Source organism: Mercenaria mercenaria, chromosome 7, assembly GCF_021730395.1.
Source record: "Mercenaria mercenaria strain notata chromosome 7, MADL_Memer_1, whole genome shotgun sequence".
Lineage (NCBI taxonomy): Eukaryota > Metazoa > Mollusca > Bivalvia > Venerida > Veneridae > Mercenaria > Mercenaria mercenaria.
The window spans coordinates 70,133,576-70,151,576 of NC_069367.1; the positions used below are offsets into that span (position 1 = coordinate 70,133,576).

At 36.2% G+C, this 18,001-nt stretch overlaps 1 protein-coding gene across 3 annotated transcripts in view; it reads left to right on the plus strand.

Moving 5' to 3' along the window:
• LOC123553965 (run domain Beclin-1-interacting and cysteine-rich domain-containing protein-like) overlaps nt 1-15,670 on the plus strand; it is a 53,580-nt gene extending 37,910 nt beyond the window's left edge. For all 3 annotated transcript variants that reach the window (XM_053548619.1, XM_045343751.2, XM_053548620.1), the window contains exons 17-22: nt 1,765-2,065; nt 3,102-3,180; nt 6,335-6,418; nt 8,300-8,393; nt 9,494-9,566; nt 15,025-15,670. In XM_053548619.1, coding sequence (XP_053404594.1) covers nt 1,765-2,065; nt 3,102-3,180; nt 6,335-6,418; nt 8,300-8,393; nt 9,494-9,566; nt 15,025-15,088 — 695 coding nt within the window. In that variant the 3' untranslated portion in view covers nt 15,089-15,670. The remainder of the gene's footprint in view (nt 1-1,764; nt 2,066-3,101; nt 3,181-6,334; nt 6,419-8,299; nt 8,394-9,493; nt 9,567-15,024) is intronic.
• The last annotated feature ends 2,331 nt before the right edge of the window (nt 15,671-18,001 follow it).

Sequence of the window (18,001 nt, forward strand, 5' to 3'; positions counted from 1 at the left end):
ATTATTTTGCTGAAAGAAATAAAAATCATAGATATTATGATACTAAGTAATAAAATATCGCGTATCAACTCCAACTGAGATCAAACTGTGAACATCAAAACTGACACGAGGTGTCATGCTTAAATTACAAAATACGGCGGAAATTAAAAGAAAGTTTGAACTTATTTAAAAATGTCTGATAACTGTCGCAATTTCGTGCGCGACATTACGTCGAAAGACATATGATAGAATAAGACAATAATTGGTAGAATGGCCATGTGATCAAATACGACAAGTGATAGAATCGATATTTGATAGAAATGATTTTCGTCGAAAAGTCTGGCGGGACAATCATCTGATGAAACTGCCACCTCGTTAAGTCGGGCCATGGCCTTCTGTATATCTATTTGTTGTCGGGTCCGTGGCTATGAGTGATCTCCTTCAAAACTATGTCGTCAGATCCTGTAATTAAACGTCCCTTGCATGTTCTATTTTGACATTTCCAGTAAGTTTTGCCACATTTTGGATCACTTTTGTCCTTCCCTTAAACATAGTCATCTAAACTAAATTTTTGGCTCCCCTTGAACTTGTAAAATAACTTACATTTTTCTCCATTTTTTCACTTTCAACTAGCCCTGTACCATATCATAAGAGAAATGATTTTAAAAAACCTTGCAAAATCGACAATTATTTACATTGTATTATAACTGTACAATATAACTCGCAGAGTAATACTGATTTTCGCTCACCTAGTTAAGTGGTCAAATTGCGCGTAACATATTTTTGAATGTATTCTAGGTAATCAAAAAGACCAAAGATCACAACACAGTGTGACACAACGTCGAAAATATCACAAACAATTATTCGGCCAAGTGTCGTATGTAAAAAACTGTTTCGACCATTTGTCATGTTCGACAATTCTTCCATTCTTTTGCTTGTCCATTCGACTAACTGTGTTATTCTATCATTTATCTTTCGACGATTGGTCGTAAACCCGTCGCAATTACCATAAATATTATCTGATTAAGTTAATCTCGTACAAAGAACAGAAAAAATCGTCGGGAAAACAGCCATTTAAAATAAATGGGTTGCTGCTCACTGATCAATAAAATTGGTTTAGTCATCGATAATTGGTTCAATTAAAATAAACATCAGGGAATACTTCAAACATTTCTATTGAAAACATGCTTTCTTTACTAATTGATAGCATCCGTCTCCCCCTCTCCAGTTAACTCGCACATACATGTCACAACATTATGTAATATACACGCCTGTCAAAACATGAGTCATCACATCAGCTGATTACATGCTATCGGTTTTATCTACCTGGGAGAATATCCGAGAGGCACGAAATGAGAACCACGCTTCCGGATCAAATACGCAGTAACAACGTGGGAAAAAAATATGAAAATATATGTGGAGCCATTATGTTTCGCCACTCGAGATTTTTTGGAGCCGCTTCAGTCAAAGTTTGAGCCAGTGGCTCCAAACGCGATAGGCAGCGTATGCCCTGCTATGTAAAAGTTCAGTGGATTTAATCACCAGAAATATGATTTTTATCTGTTTTATACATGCCTGTGAAAATTATATTATAGTTTCAATGTGCGTTGTCTTGATTTTGTCACTATTGAAATGTGTAATAAACATATATATATAGTATGATATCTCAATTTTCATGTTTTTAGGAAATTGAAAAGTGATATTTGTAATAAGTACTTGTATTATTACAGTTTTAATATGCGTGCTTATATAGATTCTTACTCTGGAACTTTTCCTTTACTCTAGGCTATGCAAAGAGATACAGATACTGCGAATATTTGGGAAAGTATTTCTGCCAGTGTTGTCATAGCAACCAGCTTGCTGAAATTCCTGCAAGAATTCTGAAAAAGTGGGATTTTACAAAATACTATGTGTCAAACTTTGCACGTGATTTCTTGACTAAAATATCAGGAGAGCCACTGTTCAACATATCTGACATCAATCCAATGTTATATAAGAAAGTGAAACTACTGGACCATATACGAGACTGGAGGATACAGCTTCGCCATCTAAAGTCTCTTGTTGGATTATGCAGGCATGCTTCAAGGTAGGTGATGTACCAGAGATCTACTAAATGAACAAACTGTAAAATCATTGATCTACATATAGAGAATATAAGTTGATACTGATTTGATGTATAGAGGGATTGTTTTATTTCTTGTTTTTCAGCGGTTCATTGAAATAATATTAGTGGATTTCTGGCATAGAATAAGTTTCACTGGTATGGAATTACAGTTGAATGAAGGAGGATTTGATAAATAAATCATCAGAAATTCTTATCAAGACATACATCAGTAAACATATAACGGTACATGTATATAAATTCCTGCAAGAACTAAGAAGATAAATGCCCCACTGTAGAAAAATAGATCTCTTTTACAACTAATTAATTTACTTCCATTAAAATATTGTGATGTCATGACTATGGTTGACATTTTGCAGTGTGAATGGCATTACGTAGGAGAAATTTGGTTAAAACCATTGGAAAAACAATGAAAGAAAGAACAATACTTGTTTGTTTTACTTTTTAGGGTCAAAATAGCCATGCAGAATATTCTTTTAGTTTATAATTCAAAAGTATCACAAAATTAATGCTTTAAGTTATAAGCATTTGCGTGTCTGTTAGTCCATCTGCATTTATGTGAAAGACCATAACTTTACCCTATTTATTTTTATTTAATCTGTTATCTCCCTTTATTATCCCCCCACTCTATATATCATCCATGCAGTTGTACAATATCTCATTTGTATCATGCTTTTCAATTGAGATACTGGTGATCTGTTCCATCAGGGGTTTAAGATTTTACAAGCAATATGTAGAAAAATAAATCTGTATGAAATAACTTTTATGTAAAGTAAAATAAAACAAAAAATTGACCAAGGATAAAGCCAAATATTATGTATCAGTTAACACTTTCAATGTCGCACTGCAGTTCAAGATTTTGGGGGGTGGGGGGGGAGGGGGGGGGGGGGAGTGGCTTGTGCTTTTTCAAAAGCAGTCTCTTGTTTTCATATACATTTGCAGTATTATTTTTTACAAGAAATCTGGGCATGAATTGCTTATAGTTTGTTTGTAATTTCAGTCTTTCTGAAGAAATATCCAAGTTGCCTCTTTACTGGATTGAAGATGTTCATATGTACTCTATCAATGATCTCATCTCTGTAAGTACTCTCACACTGTTACAAATCTTTTTTCATTATTTTATTTACACTATACAATAGATCTCTGTGAAAATATCTTCTTTGTTAGGATACTTATTATATGAAAGAACACATCTCTTGTTAGATACATATAAAGGATCCCATCTCTGTGAGAATACAGTTGTATAAAAAATCTCACTTCTGTTGCGATAAAACATGTTGTCTGAGTTAGGTATATGAAAATTATATGATGAGTCTCATTTCTGCCAAAACATTGTATAAAAGATTGCAGTTCTGTTTTGATGAATACACATTGTGTGTAAGATATCATATCTGTTAGAATTCACATGTACCAGAAGTCATCTCTGTTAGGATACACGTATGCAAAATATCATCTCTGTTAGGGTACCCATATCTGTAAGGATACACATTGTATTCAAGATATCATCTCTGTTAGGATACACATTATATACAAGATATCATCTCTGTTATGATACACTTTATAACACAAGATATCTCTATTAGGATGCACACAATATGCAAGGTACCATCTCTGTCAGGTTCACATTATGTGCAAGATATCATATATTTATTAGGATACAAATATGCAAGATATCATCCAAATCATTTGATTTTCATGATAACAGGCACTGTACCTATTTGAAAGAACTGATGCTAATGTCCTTATGAATATGGCACCTGATGAGAAGTAAACATAGTTTGACATAATTATCAGTCGATAACAGTTGCACAGGTTGTAAATTTGAAGTCACTTGGGGGTAATTGGGGTTGAAAAATATATAAATGGCAACTTTGGTAGAATTATTCGCTATGCATATTATGTAACATTTTCTTTAAAATCCAAGGGGAAAATATGACCTTCTTTAAGGGAAAATATAGCTATTTTTGGCTAAGGGAACAGCCTGTATTCAGCTGCAAAAAATAGCTAAAAAAATCACTGTATGTGCATATGTTCTTCAATATTCTCTAGCAAACACTTACAGTTTGCTATGCGTTCTGCTGATTATTTGAAATTTGCAACATTATAGTTCATCACTGTGTATTGAGATGTGACACATAATCCTCCTGCAAAATGTATCTTTTACAAAAAGTGCAAAGTAATTCCCACCATCAGAATCAGGTATAGTTGTGATGCAAGAGAAATAAATCTGTCTGTGTATTTTGCTCAGAAGTTTGTTTGTTTTGTTAGCTCACTTGAGCAAAAGGCTAATGGTGAGCTTTTGTGACCGCTCAATGTCCGTCGTGTGTCCTGCGTCCGTCAACATTTTCTAAAAAAATCTTCTTCTTGAAAACCGCTGGGCAGAATTACACCAAACTTCACAGGAATGATTCTTGGGTGGCCCCCTTTCAAAATTGTTCAAAGAATTGAATTCCATGCAGAACTTGGAAAAACTTTAAAAATCTTCTTGTCCTAAACCGCAAGGCGTAGAGCCTTGATATTTGGCATGTGACATTATCTAATGGTCCTCTATGAAGATTATTCAAATTGTACCCCTGGGGTGAAAAGAGGCCCCGCTCCGGGGGTCCCAAGTTAACATAGACTTGTATAGGAAAAAACTTTGAAAATCTTCTTGTCTGAAACCGCAAGACCTAGGCCTTTGATATTTGGTATGAAGCATTGCCTTGTGGTCCTCTACCAAGATTGTTCAAATTATCCCCCTGGGATGAATAGAGGCCCAGCCTCGTGGGGCTTACGTTTTACATAGACTTATATAGGAAAAAACTTTAAAAATCTTCTGCCTGAAACTGCAATATTTAGTATGTTTCATTGCCTTGTAGTCCTGTACCAAAATTGTTCAAATTATGCCCCTGGGGTGAAAAGAGGCCCTGCCCTGGGGGTCCCAAATTTAACATAGACTTATATTGGGAAAAAAAATCTTCTTTTCGGAAAGTTTAAGGCCTAGGCCTTTGATATTTGGTATGTAGTATTGCCTAGTGGATCTCTAACAAGATTGTTCAAATTATGCCCTTGGGATGAAAAGAGGCCCCACCCTGGGGGTCACTTGTTATATGAGTTATATAGGAATAAATACTTCAAAAATTATCAGATCATATTTCCTAGACTGTTTAATTATAATTACCTGATGACCCCAAGTGATTAGGAATCACTTGACTGTGACCTTGACCTGCTGACCTACTTTTTTTGTTTTTTAAGATACAGCCTTGAAATTTGGATGACATGTACAGTTTTGCATCTTAAAACTGACTTTCAGTGACCATGAATTTGACCTACTGACCTACTTTCTAATATTTTAGCGTCAGTTTGCCATTTGAAACATGTGGCTCATATTACTCAGGTGAGCGATTCAGGGTCATCATGACCCTCTTGTTGGGTTTTAATGTCACACTGGCGCATTTATAGTTTATATGGTCACTTTCCTGCTTTTGATGGCGGAGGAAGACATCAGGTGCCCCTCCAGGCATTATTTCTTCATGGGCGGGCACCAAGCATGGACCGTCCATAAGCCAGCTGGATAGCTTCCTTACATAAAGAATTCTGTGTCCCAAACGAGGCTTTGAACCCAAATCTGTGAGGGGCAAGTGATTTGAAATCATCTGCCTTAATCACGCTGCTATATAGGCCCCCACACAGCAGAGGATTATGGATTGAAAATGGAAGTATTAAAAGCAGATAAAACTAAAGTAAATTAAAGTAATTTGAAAAGAAATATCAAGACAAAGTAAATTAAAATTGTTCAAAAGAAAATTTTGATTGGCAAACTTCTGCACTTGATTCAAATTGTTTGTTTAGATCTGACCACTTCAAAATGTGTTTCCCGGTTAAGTTGCACATACAATCTGCTAAATTAATACATACATATTTTATATACAGTTGTATGACAAAATCAGTATGGACATCTGACTAGCCGTTCAAAGTAAACTTGTCAAAGGCTCAGGCTCAGAGATCAGTGATGAACTATAGTGTTTCCTAAAAATTGAAAATACGGTCAAACCTGTTCTGAATACCACCTGGCTCTACAGATAACTAGTGACTGGTTTCATTTCCAAATTAGACATTTTCAGTTATTTCAACTTTTGAATACCAGTAAAGAACCATTTACACATAAAGACCTGTTTCTATGTTCCCAAGCATGGTCTTGATATACATTTTTAACTTGTAAATGTGATTTCAGTATACATGATATGTTTGCAGGTGAAGACAGGTGCTAATGGTCAGATGTATTGTCAGTTGAAGAAGTTCACTACAGCTGCAATATCTCATGTAGAATCTTGTCAGGTACATCTTCATGCTAAGTTTGTAACTGATTTATTGCCTTGTTAACAATACTGTGCAGCCTCGGTACACATGCACCACAGGGAAGATTGACTTTGTTTATTGTTCAGAAGTTACTGCTTTAAGTAGGTTAATAGTTCTAGAAACTGGTTAAGGCAGAAAGAAAAAAATCTGCTTTTGTTGAAACATGTATTTCATAGTTGTGTCTATGTGACATTTTAGCTCACCTATATACAAAGTGCTCAAGGTTACCTAGTGTGATCAACCTGTTTCTGTTGGATCCATTATTGTCATCCTTCAGTTTGATTGTTAACTCTCTAGAGGTCACAATTTTGGCCCAATCTAAAGAAACTTGGTCTGAATGTTACCCTATATAAAACTTCAGAGGTCATCTTGGGTCAGAAACTAGTTCACTAAATCAAGGAATAGGAAAACCTTGTTAACATTCTAGAGATAGATAGATAGATTTATTTCAATAATTGAGCAAACATAACATAGTTACAATACATGCATATAATAAAATTTATAATCACATATAAAAGTTGTCATATGAAGTAATGTGTTATGACACATTTCTGTCTCGGCTTCATAAAACTTTGTCAGAGTGTTTGTCTCTGTAGATTCTAGGTCAGTTTTGAAACTGGGTATTTGAGGTAAAAAACAAGATCACTCAGGTGAAATCATAGGAAAACCTTGTTAACACTCTAGAAGCCACATTTTCTCCTTGAACTTAAAAGCTTGTCAGAATGTTAGTGTCTTTGAAATCTAGAGCAAGATCAAAACTGTTACCAGAGGTTGTAAACTATGTCAGATAAGGGAGAAACCTTATTACTTTCTAGTAGCCACATTTTCTACTTGATCGTCAGTCAGATATATTTGTCAGAATATCTATCTCCACGAAATTTTTGCGAAGTTCAAAATTAAGTTAAATTAAGTCAAAACCTAAAAAAGCCTTGTTAATACTGTAGAGGCCACATTTTCCATTTGATCATCATATATTTTTGTCAGAATGTTATCTTTTTGAAATCTAGGTAAAATTCAAAATTTGGTTATCTGGCTTAAAAAAACTAGGTCAGTAGATTAAATCATAGAAAACCCTTATTGGCATTCAAGTGGCCACATCTTTTCTACTAGATTGTCATATGTCTTTGTCAGAATGTTTTTCTCTATGAAATTTAGGTCAGGTAGGATACCTGGGGTCAAAAACAAGGTCACTATTTCAAATCATAGAAAAACTTTGGTACCAGTCTAAAGGACAGGTGTTCTACATAAGTCTTTTCCAGAATGTTTGTCTCTAGGAAATGGTCAGGTTTGAAATTGAATAATCTAAGTAAGAAAATAGGTCACTGGTTTTTCTTGAGTTCATCCTGGGCCTAGTTTTCTCTGTATCTCTGTATGGAACATTTTGAAACTACTCTGAAACTACTGGCTTGATTTCACAATAATTTCGCAGTAAAGATCCTTGGGTGACCTACCAAATTCTCTTGTTATTTGCCTAAAAACATGACAGGCAGGGACTGAGGTAGTTTTCTGTATATGACTAGTGTTATGAAAACATTGGAATATAATTATATTCTCCTCAGAAACAAATGGGCTGATTTTGAAATAATTTCACAGAAATGTTCTTTGGGTAACCTCAGTCCAGCTTTGAAACTTGGATGAGCAATATAGGGCCTTCGTAGCCCTCTCATTAAAACAAGCCTTTTAAGTGTAACAAGTGTATAATGCTTCAAACAAGATAATAAATGACTGGACATATATATCTGCTGAAATAGTTATCTCTGTTGACAAAATATATCTTATTTTTGATATATGAAAATTACTACCACCACAAATAATGATTCACAGTAACCTTCATGTTAAATGTCTATTTTTCTATTGTAGTTCTGCCAGTGTTTTGGTTTCATCTGTGAGATGTGTAAAAAGCAGAATGATGTGATATTTCCATATCAGCTCCACAAAGTCAGCATTTGTCAAGGTAAGTTGTGGTATTAAATGTTGCACATTTCATTTCCGTTCATATACATGATCAGATTGAATTTCCTGTTATATTGCTTGGTTGCATTTCTTGTTTCTATAGATAAATTTTATTCATATATTTGTTCGTAAGTTAAAGCATCATGGTTCCAATATAAGGTATAATAAACTATTCTGTTGACTTTTTATTATGCCTCCCTTTTAAGAAGTGGGGATGTATATTGTTTTACTAGGGGCCTCCGTGGCCGAGTGGTTAGAGTCGTTGACTTCAAACCATTTGCCCCTCATCGATGTGGGTTTGAAACCTCATTTGGGGCGTAGAATTCTTCATGTGAGGAAGCCATCCAGCTGGCTTAAGGAAGGTCGGTGGTTCTACCCAGGTGCCCGCTCGTGATGAAATTGTGCACGGAGGGGCAACTGGGGTCTTCCTCCACCATTAAAGCTGGAAAGTCGCCATATGACCTAAAATTGTGTCGGTGCGACGTTAAACCCAACAAAATAAATAAATAAATATTGTTTTACTATTCAGTTCTTTGGTTGGAAGACACTTTTGTTTCTGATAATTAACTGTAAAACACTTTGACCTACAGTGATCAAAGTATATGACCCTTTTAGTTTTAGGGGTCAGTATGATAGTGGATATCCAACATTGTTTTGGGGTTGTGTGAATCGAAGGTTAATCTCAATGTGAACATTAGACTGAAAACAGTTTCTGATCAATAACTGGAAAACGATTTTGCCTACAGTTGTCAACCTTCATGATGATTGTCTGAGGTCAGTAGATGGCCAGTCTGAAGGTCAAAGTTCAAGGTCACAGTGACCTCCAGAATGAAAACAGTTTTCTGTCAATAAGAGGAGAAGGCTTGGCCTGGAGACAGTAAAAAAATTACACATTTAATAACCTCTAACAGACAACCATGGAGGGCATGTGTGTTTTACTAGAGTACCTTGTTAAAATTAGTTACAGTAATTTCAAGAACATGTTGTACTGAAAAAATGTAGAAGGTTAAAATGTTGGTTATCAGGTGTTTATACATGTATATATAACAGAAAACTTTGTGTTTGATGTAGAAAATTGATCAGATTTATATCCATTGATAGGTTGTAAAACCTGCTTTCACAAGGGGTGCTTTATACCACAGAAGTGCCCAAAATGTGCAAGGCTAGAAGCCAGGTATGTCCAATACAATGTTTATCTTTTTAGTTCACTTTTCCCAAAATGAATAACTTGTAAAGTAATACATGTTAGAAGGTATTAATGAAAGTCTAGTTTTTAGCTCATCTGATTTTTTTGAAAAAAAATTATGAGTTATTGTCATCACTTGATCGGCATCGGTGTTGGCGTTGCCTGGTTAAGTTTTATGTTTAGGTCAGCTTTTCTCCTAAACTATCAAAGCTATTGCTTTAAAACTTGCAACACTTGTTCATCATCAATAGCTGACTCTGTACAGCAAGACATATAATTCCATCCTGCTTTTTGCAAGAATTATTGGACTTAGAAAAAATCAGATTTCTTGGTTAAGTTTTGCGTTTAGGTCAACTTTTCTCCTTAACGGTCAAAGCTATTGCTTTAAAACTTGGAGCAGTTAATTGCCATTAAAAGCTGACTCTGCACAGCAAGTACCATAACTCTTCATTGCTTTTTGCAAGAATTATGGCCCCTTTGGACTTAGAAAATCAGATTTCTTGGTTAAGTTTTGTGTTTAGGTCAGCTTTTCTCCTAAACTATCAAAGCTATTGCTTTAAAACTTGCAACACTTGTTCACCATTAAAAGCTGACTCTGCACATCAAGAAACATAACTCCATCCTGCTTTTTGCAAGAATTATGGCCCCTTTTGGACTTAGAAAATATCATAAAAACACAAGGTTGGACAATATTTCTATTATACAGAGACAAAAAAATCAGATGAGCGTCTGCACCCGCAAGGCGGTGCTCTTGTTAACTCACCTGAGCATGACATACGCAGGATGAGCTATTGTGATCTCTCATCGTAAGCCCATATTTTTCTTCCGACGATTTCACTTCTAAGCCATTTTTTTGAAAGTTGATGAAACTTGGCGTGGATGTTCCTTAGATTGCCTTCTACCAATTTTTTTAAAGAATTTCAATCCATGCAGAATTCTGGTTGTCATGGCAACCAACAGTTAAAACTTAAAAAATCTCCGTGTCTTAAACCTCAAGGCTTAAAGATAAGATATTTGGGTAGTAGCATTGTGTAGTTGTTCTCTACCAAGTTTTCACAAATCAAAATTAGCTGCTCTTCACTGGGGTGTATATAGAGTTATATAAAAAACCTTCTAAAATTGTCTGCTCGCAAACTGTAAAGCACAGGGCGGAGAAATTTGGTATATATTGTCTAGTGGTCCTCTGCAAAGTTTATTCAAATCATGCCCCTGGGGTCAAAATTGGCTTTAGTTGGTTAACATAAACATACATGTATATAAGAAAAGCTTTATACTAATCCCCAATGATAACGTGATTCCCGCCGAAACGGGAGGACGAGTCTAATTCATGATAACTGATGAAATAACCATTCATAATGCTTGCACATTACTTGACACGCAATTATTAGTATTTCTTTCATTTCAAATATCCACTAAGTATATGGCAACATAGCTCAGTTGGGTAAAATGCAGACAATAACTGGGTGTAAGCAGATCGTTTTGTGGGTTCGAATCCTCACGAGAGTTGTTTCTTTTCAGATTTTTTTTCCTGTTCGTTTTCTTCCGTATTTTTGTTTCTTTCTTTGATGGTTTGTTGTCGAGCACGCTTGCGGTGAGCTCGATATAGTCGCCACTCTCAGTGTATGTGTGTGCGTGCGTCCGTCCAATTTTGTCCGGACCATAACTTTGACATGCATGGACCAATCTTGTTTATATTTTTCATTAATGTTTAACACAATGAGAAGGTATGTCATGCGCAAACCCCATTTTTCTATCTCAAAGGTCAAATTGAAGTTTGTCCGGAGCATTTCTCCTTCATGCATGGTAGGATTTTGATGTAACTTGGCATAAATGTTCACCATTATAAGACGGAGTGTCATGCGTAAGAAGCAGGTCCCTTGGTCCAAGGCCAAGGTCGCACTTAGAGGTCAAAGGTGCTGGTGGGCTCGACATTCTGCCCGTAGGCATACTTGTATTTGTATAATTTATATGTCTTTATATAAGACACTAACTTGTATGTTCATTATTTGCATGGCTAAGTGCATGCATTTAATCAATATCATCTTTGTTATGTAATAAACTATTCTGATCTGCCTTTAGATACCTCTCTGTGGTATTGTCACAGAGCTCATGAAGGAATCTTAATTTTTATGCAAAAGTGAAATAAAAATTAAAAAAATAAAATAAATGTCGGTACTGAGTTTTGAACCCACAAGGCAAAAGATATCTTGAACATGGAGCCTATGCTTTACCACTGAGCTAATTCGTAACTGCTACAAAACCTGCAAGTATTTAGATTGTAACATGTTACGAAAATGTTGAATTCCCTATGTTCCATTTTAATCTATTTATAGTCATGTTTGTAAATATCAAGTTATCGTTGGGGCATAGTAACTCTTCTTAGCTAAAACCTCAAGGTCTAAAGCTTAGATATTTGGTGTGTAGCATTATGCAGTAGTCCTCTACCAAGTCTGTTCAAATTATGCCCCAGGAGTCAAAATTGGCCTCTACTCAGGGTTCACTTGTTTTGCATAGCCTTACATAAGAAAAGACGTATCTTCTTGTCTGAAGCTGCAAGACATAGAGCATAGATATTTGGTATATAGCATTTCTAGTGGTACTCTATGATGGTTGTTCAAGTCATGTTACTGGTGTCTAATTGGCCCCGCCCATGGGGGCACTTGTCGTATATAGAGAAAAAAATCTTCTTCTCTAAAACCTGAAAGCTTAGAGCTGTAGCATTGTGTAGAGGTTCTCTATCATGAAATTGTACCCATTTGAGGCAGGTGAGCGGTATTGGGCCATAATGACCCTCATGTTTTAAGAAAAGCAGACAGACGCAGTAGAATAAAGTATAACATGATTTTATTTATGTTTTTTATCTCCTGTCAGTGATGAGCTTTATAGTTTTCAGGTGGTCTACATATCTGTATTGGGAGTTACCAGCTTAGCAATTTTGTTTCTATAAGTACTGTGATGAAATGTTGAGCTAAACTGATAAAAGTATATACTGATATTTTTAGCTCACCTGTCACAAAGTGACAAGGTGAGCTTTTGTGATCGCGCAGCGTCCTTCGTTCGTCCGTTAGTCCGTCCGTAAACTTTTGCTTGTGACCACTCTAGAGGTCACATTTTTCATGGGGTCTTTATGAAAATTGGTCAGGATGTTCACCTTGATGATATCTAGGTCAAGTTTGAAACTGGGTCACATGCGGTCAAAAACTAGGTCAGTAGGTCTAAAAATAGAAAAACCTTGTGACCTCTCTAGAGGCCATATTTTTCACAAGATCTTCATGAAAATTGGTCAGAATGTTCCCTTGATGATATCTAGGTCGAGTTTGAAACTGGGTCACGTGCCATCAATAACTAGGTCAGTAGGTCAAATAATAAAAAACTTTGTGACCTCTCTAGAGGCCATATTTTTCATGGGATCTGTATGAAAGTTGGTCTGAATGTTCATCTTGATGATATCTAGGTCAAGTTCGAAACTGGGTCAACTGCGATTAAAAACTAGGTCAGTAGGTCTAAAAATAGAAAAACATTGTGACCTCTCTAGAGGCCATACTTTTGAATGGATCTTCATGAAAATTGGTCAGAATGTTCACCTTGATGATATCTGTGTCTGATTTGAAACTGGGTCACGTGCCATCAATAACTAGGTCAGTAGGTTAAATAATAAACAAGAGTGCCAGAATGTCACAATATACGCCCGTCACAGCAAATTTCTTTACTCTAGCACCTGTATTTGCAAATGGAATTTTAATTTTGTGGTTGTTTAGTAATCATTGTAAGTCTTTTGTTTTTCTAAGTCCACAAAAAAACTCCTTACCAGATAGAGAGACCTTAAAATACACCTAAAATTGGAAAGTAACATCTGTGTTGTACCACAAAAAAGTGGTCTTGGTTTTTCCCTACGGTCAATTATAAAAAAGTTACAATAAGTTATTTATAGTAACAACTAAGGGAAGTTAATCTTAAAAAAAGAAAAAAATCCAAAAAAAAGTCCACACAAAAATCTTTACCAGGTAGAGATTAGTCAAAATACACCTCAAAATTGGATGTAGCGTGCATGTTATACTACAGAAAAGTGGTCTCGATTTTTCCCTACGACTTGTAGTGAAAAAGTTACAATAGAAGCTATTTATAGTAACAACAAAGGGAAGTAATTCTAAAGAAGGGAACTGCGCATGAATGACACTTCGTCTCATGATGGTGTATAATTGTGCCAAGTTACATCAAAATCCCTCCATGCATGAAGAAGAAATGCTTCGGACAAAGTCATTCTTGTATCTGACCTTTGGCCTCTAAGTGTGACCTTGACCTTAGACCTAGGGACCTGGTTCTTGCGCATGACACTTCGTCTCGTGATGGTGAACATTTGTGCCAAGTTATATCAAAATCCCTCTATGCATGAAGAAGAAATGCTCTGGACAAGGTTTTCATTCTTGTATCCTTTGACCTCTAAGTGTGACCTTAGACCTAGGGACCTGGTTCTTGCGCATGACACTCCGCCTCGTGGTGGTGAACATTTGTGCCAACTTTCATCAAAATCCCTCTATGCATGAAGAAGATATGCTCCGGACAAAGTCATTCTTGAATTTGACCTTTGACCTCTAAGTGTGACCTTGACCTTAGACCTAGGGACCTGGTTCTTGCGCATGACACTCCGTCTCATGATGGTGAACAACTGTGCCAAGTTTCATCAAAATCCCTCCATGCATGAAGAAGAAATGCTCCGGACAAAGTTTTCATTCTTGTATCCTTTGACCTCTAAGTGTGACCTTGACCTTAGACCTAGGGACCTGTTTCTTGCGCATGACACTCCCGTCTCATGATGATGAACAGTTGTGCCAACTTTCATCAAAATCCCTCTATGCATGAAGAAGATATGCTCCGGACAAAGTCATTCTTGAATTTGACCTTTGACCTCTAAGTGTGACCTTGACCTTAGACCTAGGGACCTGGTTCTTGCGCATGACACTCCGTCTCATGATGGTGAACAACTGTGCCAAGTTTCATCAAAATCCCTCCATGCATGTAGAAGATATGCTCCGGACGAAGTCTCTGGACCCCACCCGCCTGCCCATCCGCCCGCCAGGGGCGTTCCCATAATACGTCCCGTTTTTCAAATGGGCGTATAAAAACCTTATGACCTCTCTTGAGGCCATATTTTTCAATGGATCTTCATGAAAATTGGTCAGAATTTTTATCTTGATGATATCTCGTTCAGGTTCAAAACAGGGTCACATGAGCTCAAAAACTAGGACACTATGTCAAATAATAGAAAAAACAACGTCATACTCAGTTCAAAACTGGGTCATGTGGGGACAGGTGAGCGATTCAGGACCATCATGGTCCTCTTGTTACTTAAAAGACATGTGGAAATAGTTGAATATACTCACCTAATTATATTTTATGCTGATTTAGTTAATACAAAGCTATAGGTATAGTATTTATTGTGTTGCAGAAAGAAGCGATTACAAGATGAGAGTACAGAGACATTTGATGACACAGAACAGGATGATGGTTAGATGAAATCTTATGTCAGTGCTTTAACCTTAAACAGTGAAATAAGTGCCATTATTCAACGAAAAATAACCGTCTTTCATCATTGTTATGTCATTTGTTTATGCTTTGTTATATACATGTATTATGATGTTGTTACGGTCGGATTCAAAGTAAAGACAATTCATGCAAGGAATTGGAGTGCATTGGGAGTACAATCATGTAGTAAAGGATTGTGGGTGATTATTACAGTATGTAGTTTGCATATCACTGAGCTTTCAGGCTATAATCAATGTATTAACACGTATGTAGCCTTTGTAAGCATATTACGATGCCACAGTCAACTCCATTCATTATCTCTATCTATTCATCATGAAAACTTCCACCATGCTCCTTGGATGTTTGGTATTCTTTGCCAGTGACAGTATCTATGTATTCCTGTATAAGTTTACTATAGCACAAGCATAAAGTGCATATAGTTATGCTAAATGTAGCTTAAAGATCAATACAAAGCATATGGGACAGGTTAATTATATTTGAAATAATTATAGTATAGATACATATTTGAAATATTTATTGCGCTGTGTGTGCAGCATACCATACACCATGGAAGTTCTATGTAATAGACAGATAAGGTGTATACCTTGAATTTTTTATAGTGCTATATTGATAACCAGCTGTGATATGTTATAGGTAATAAAAGTGCTTATAATTATGTATACTAAATTGTATGTTTACAAAAATGTTTACTTTGTTAATCATGTAAAACAAGTTGTTTCATGGTCAGTACAATAAAGCTTTTGGTTAATCATTTGTAATATTATCTAAAACAAAATACCTATGGGTTGTTCAAGTCAAGTTCCTTTTATCTTTTATGTTCATTTTGTGCCAATTTACAGAAAAACTAGAATTCCTAAAATTTAAGAAGTTAAATAAGATAATTGAGCCGCGCCATGGGAAAACCAACATAGTGGGTATGCGACCAGCATGGATCCAGACCAGCCTGCGCAGCCGCGCAGTCTGGTCAGGATCCATGCTGTTCGCTAATAGTTTCTCCAATTCCAATAGGCTTTAAAAGCGAACAGCATGGAGCCTGACCAGACTGCGCGGATGCGCAGGCTGGTCTGGATCCATGCTGGTCGCATACCCACTATGTTGGTTTTCCCATGGCACGGCTCATATGTTTTGTCAAAATATTTTTTTAAAAAATGAAGTTGTTGAATCATTACTGACTTCAAACTTTGGTAGATGCTGTTAAAGATAAGTTACTTGTCAGTGCTGAAGACAATAAAATGAAAATACCTTGTTTTTGTTTTTGTCTTATATTGAATGTTTTATCCACACAAAGTGTATTGGTTTGTAATAAATGATTTGAAGTGCACTGGTTTGAAATGAATACTGTGGAGTGCATTGTAGAGACTTACCCTAAACCCACTTTACACAAGGGAAACAATCCTAGATATTTGTCCCATACTTTAATGCATATATTATATATAATTATGTAGGTACATGTAGCAGGAATTGTTCACTATCCAGCTGTAGCTCTCTCAACATGTTCTACCCTTTAAAATTCTGTGGGTTGTAACTTAAAAAAGACTCTCTGTTCACAAATTTCAGTGAAAAAAGGTAGCAATTCTGGGTTTGATCTTTACTTAATTTTCTTTTCAAAGCACGGACCACAGTAGTAATTATGCATGTTTTTTAATACCTAAAGGTAAAAGTGCATGGTTTGTAGGAGATAATAGATACCTAGTCGCCTAAGCCGATTGGGTCAGTAGACCAGATCATAGGAAAAGTTTGTGAACACTCTGGAGGCCACATATGTGACTCAATCTTTATGAAACTTTTTGTAAAGCCCGTTTGCGGAAGCGAAGACATAGTTGTCCATATGGCTGTTCGGTGTATGTGCGTGCGTGCGTCTATGCATGCATCTGTGCGCGTGTCCATCCGGATTTGTTTGTCCGGACCATAACTTTGACATGCATGGAGCAAACTGCAGGTCACTATCTCAAAGGTCAAGGTCACACTTGGAGGTCAAAGGTTAAATTCAATAATGACTGTCCGGAGCATTTCTTCCTTATGCATGGAGGGATTTTGATGTAACTTGGCACAAATGTTCACAACCATGTGACGGAGTGTCGTGCACAAGAACCAGGATCCTATGTCTAAGGTCAAGGTCACAGAGGTCAAAGGTCAGAAACAAGAAATACTTTGTCCGGAGCATTTCTTTTTCATGCATGGAGGGATTTTGATGTAACTTGGCACAATTGTTCACCATGATGAGACAGAATGTCATGTGCAAGAACCTAGAATTACTTCCCTTTGTTGATACTATAAATAGCTTATATTGTAACTTTTTTACTACTGGTAGTAGGGAAAAATCAAGACCACTTTTCTGTACTACAATATGCATGTTACATCCAATTTTGAGGTGTATTTTGACCTATCTCTACTGGTAAGGATTTTTGTGTGGACTTAGATTTTTTTAAAGATTTACTTCCCTTTGTTGTTACTATAAATAACTTGTATTGTAACTTTTTGCAATCATTTTTGGTTGCGGGTTTATCCCGCTACCAAAGTTTAATGTATTTCTGACAATCATGTAGCATCTTTATTTGATTCCAAATCACATCCAAAGGAATTTGTTCATGTGCTACACAAAGTAGTTCCATTCATGAACAATGCGGATGAATTATCAATGATCAAGCAGTTCTTATTCATCCTCTGTCCATTCACACTGGCCTTTTAGATTATATAAGATCTGTCAATGATTAGATATTCCAGCCCATGGTTACATCACTGACTTCCAGCTGTTCACGTAAGGTCAGGCAGAGTTTATCTTAGATCGAGGCATATTAGTATTTGTTTCTTATACATGTATATTTATAGTCTGGCATTTAAAATGAAAATAACTCTAGCAAAACCCGCAATCACCAGAC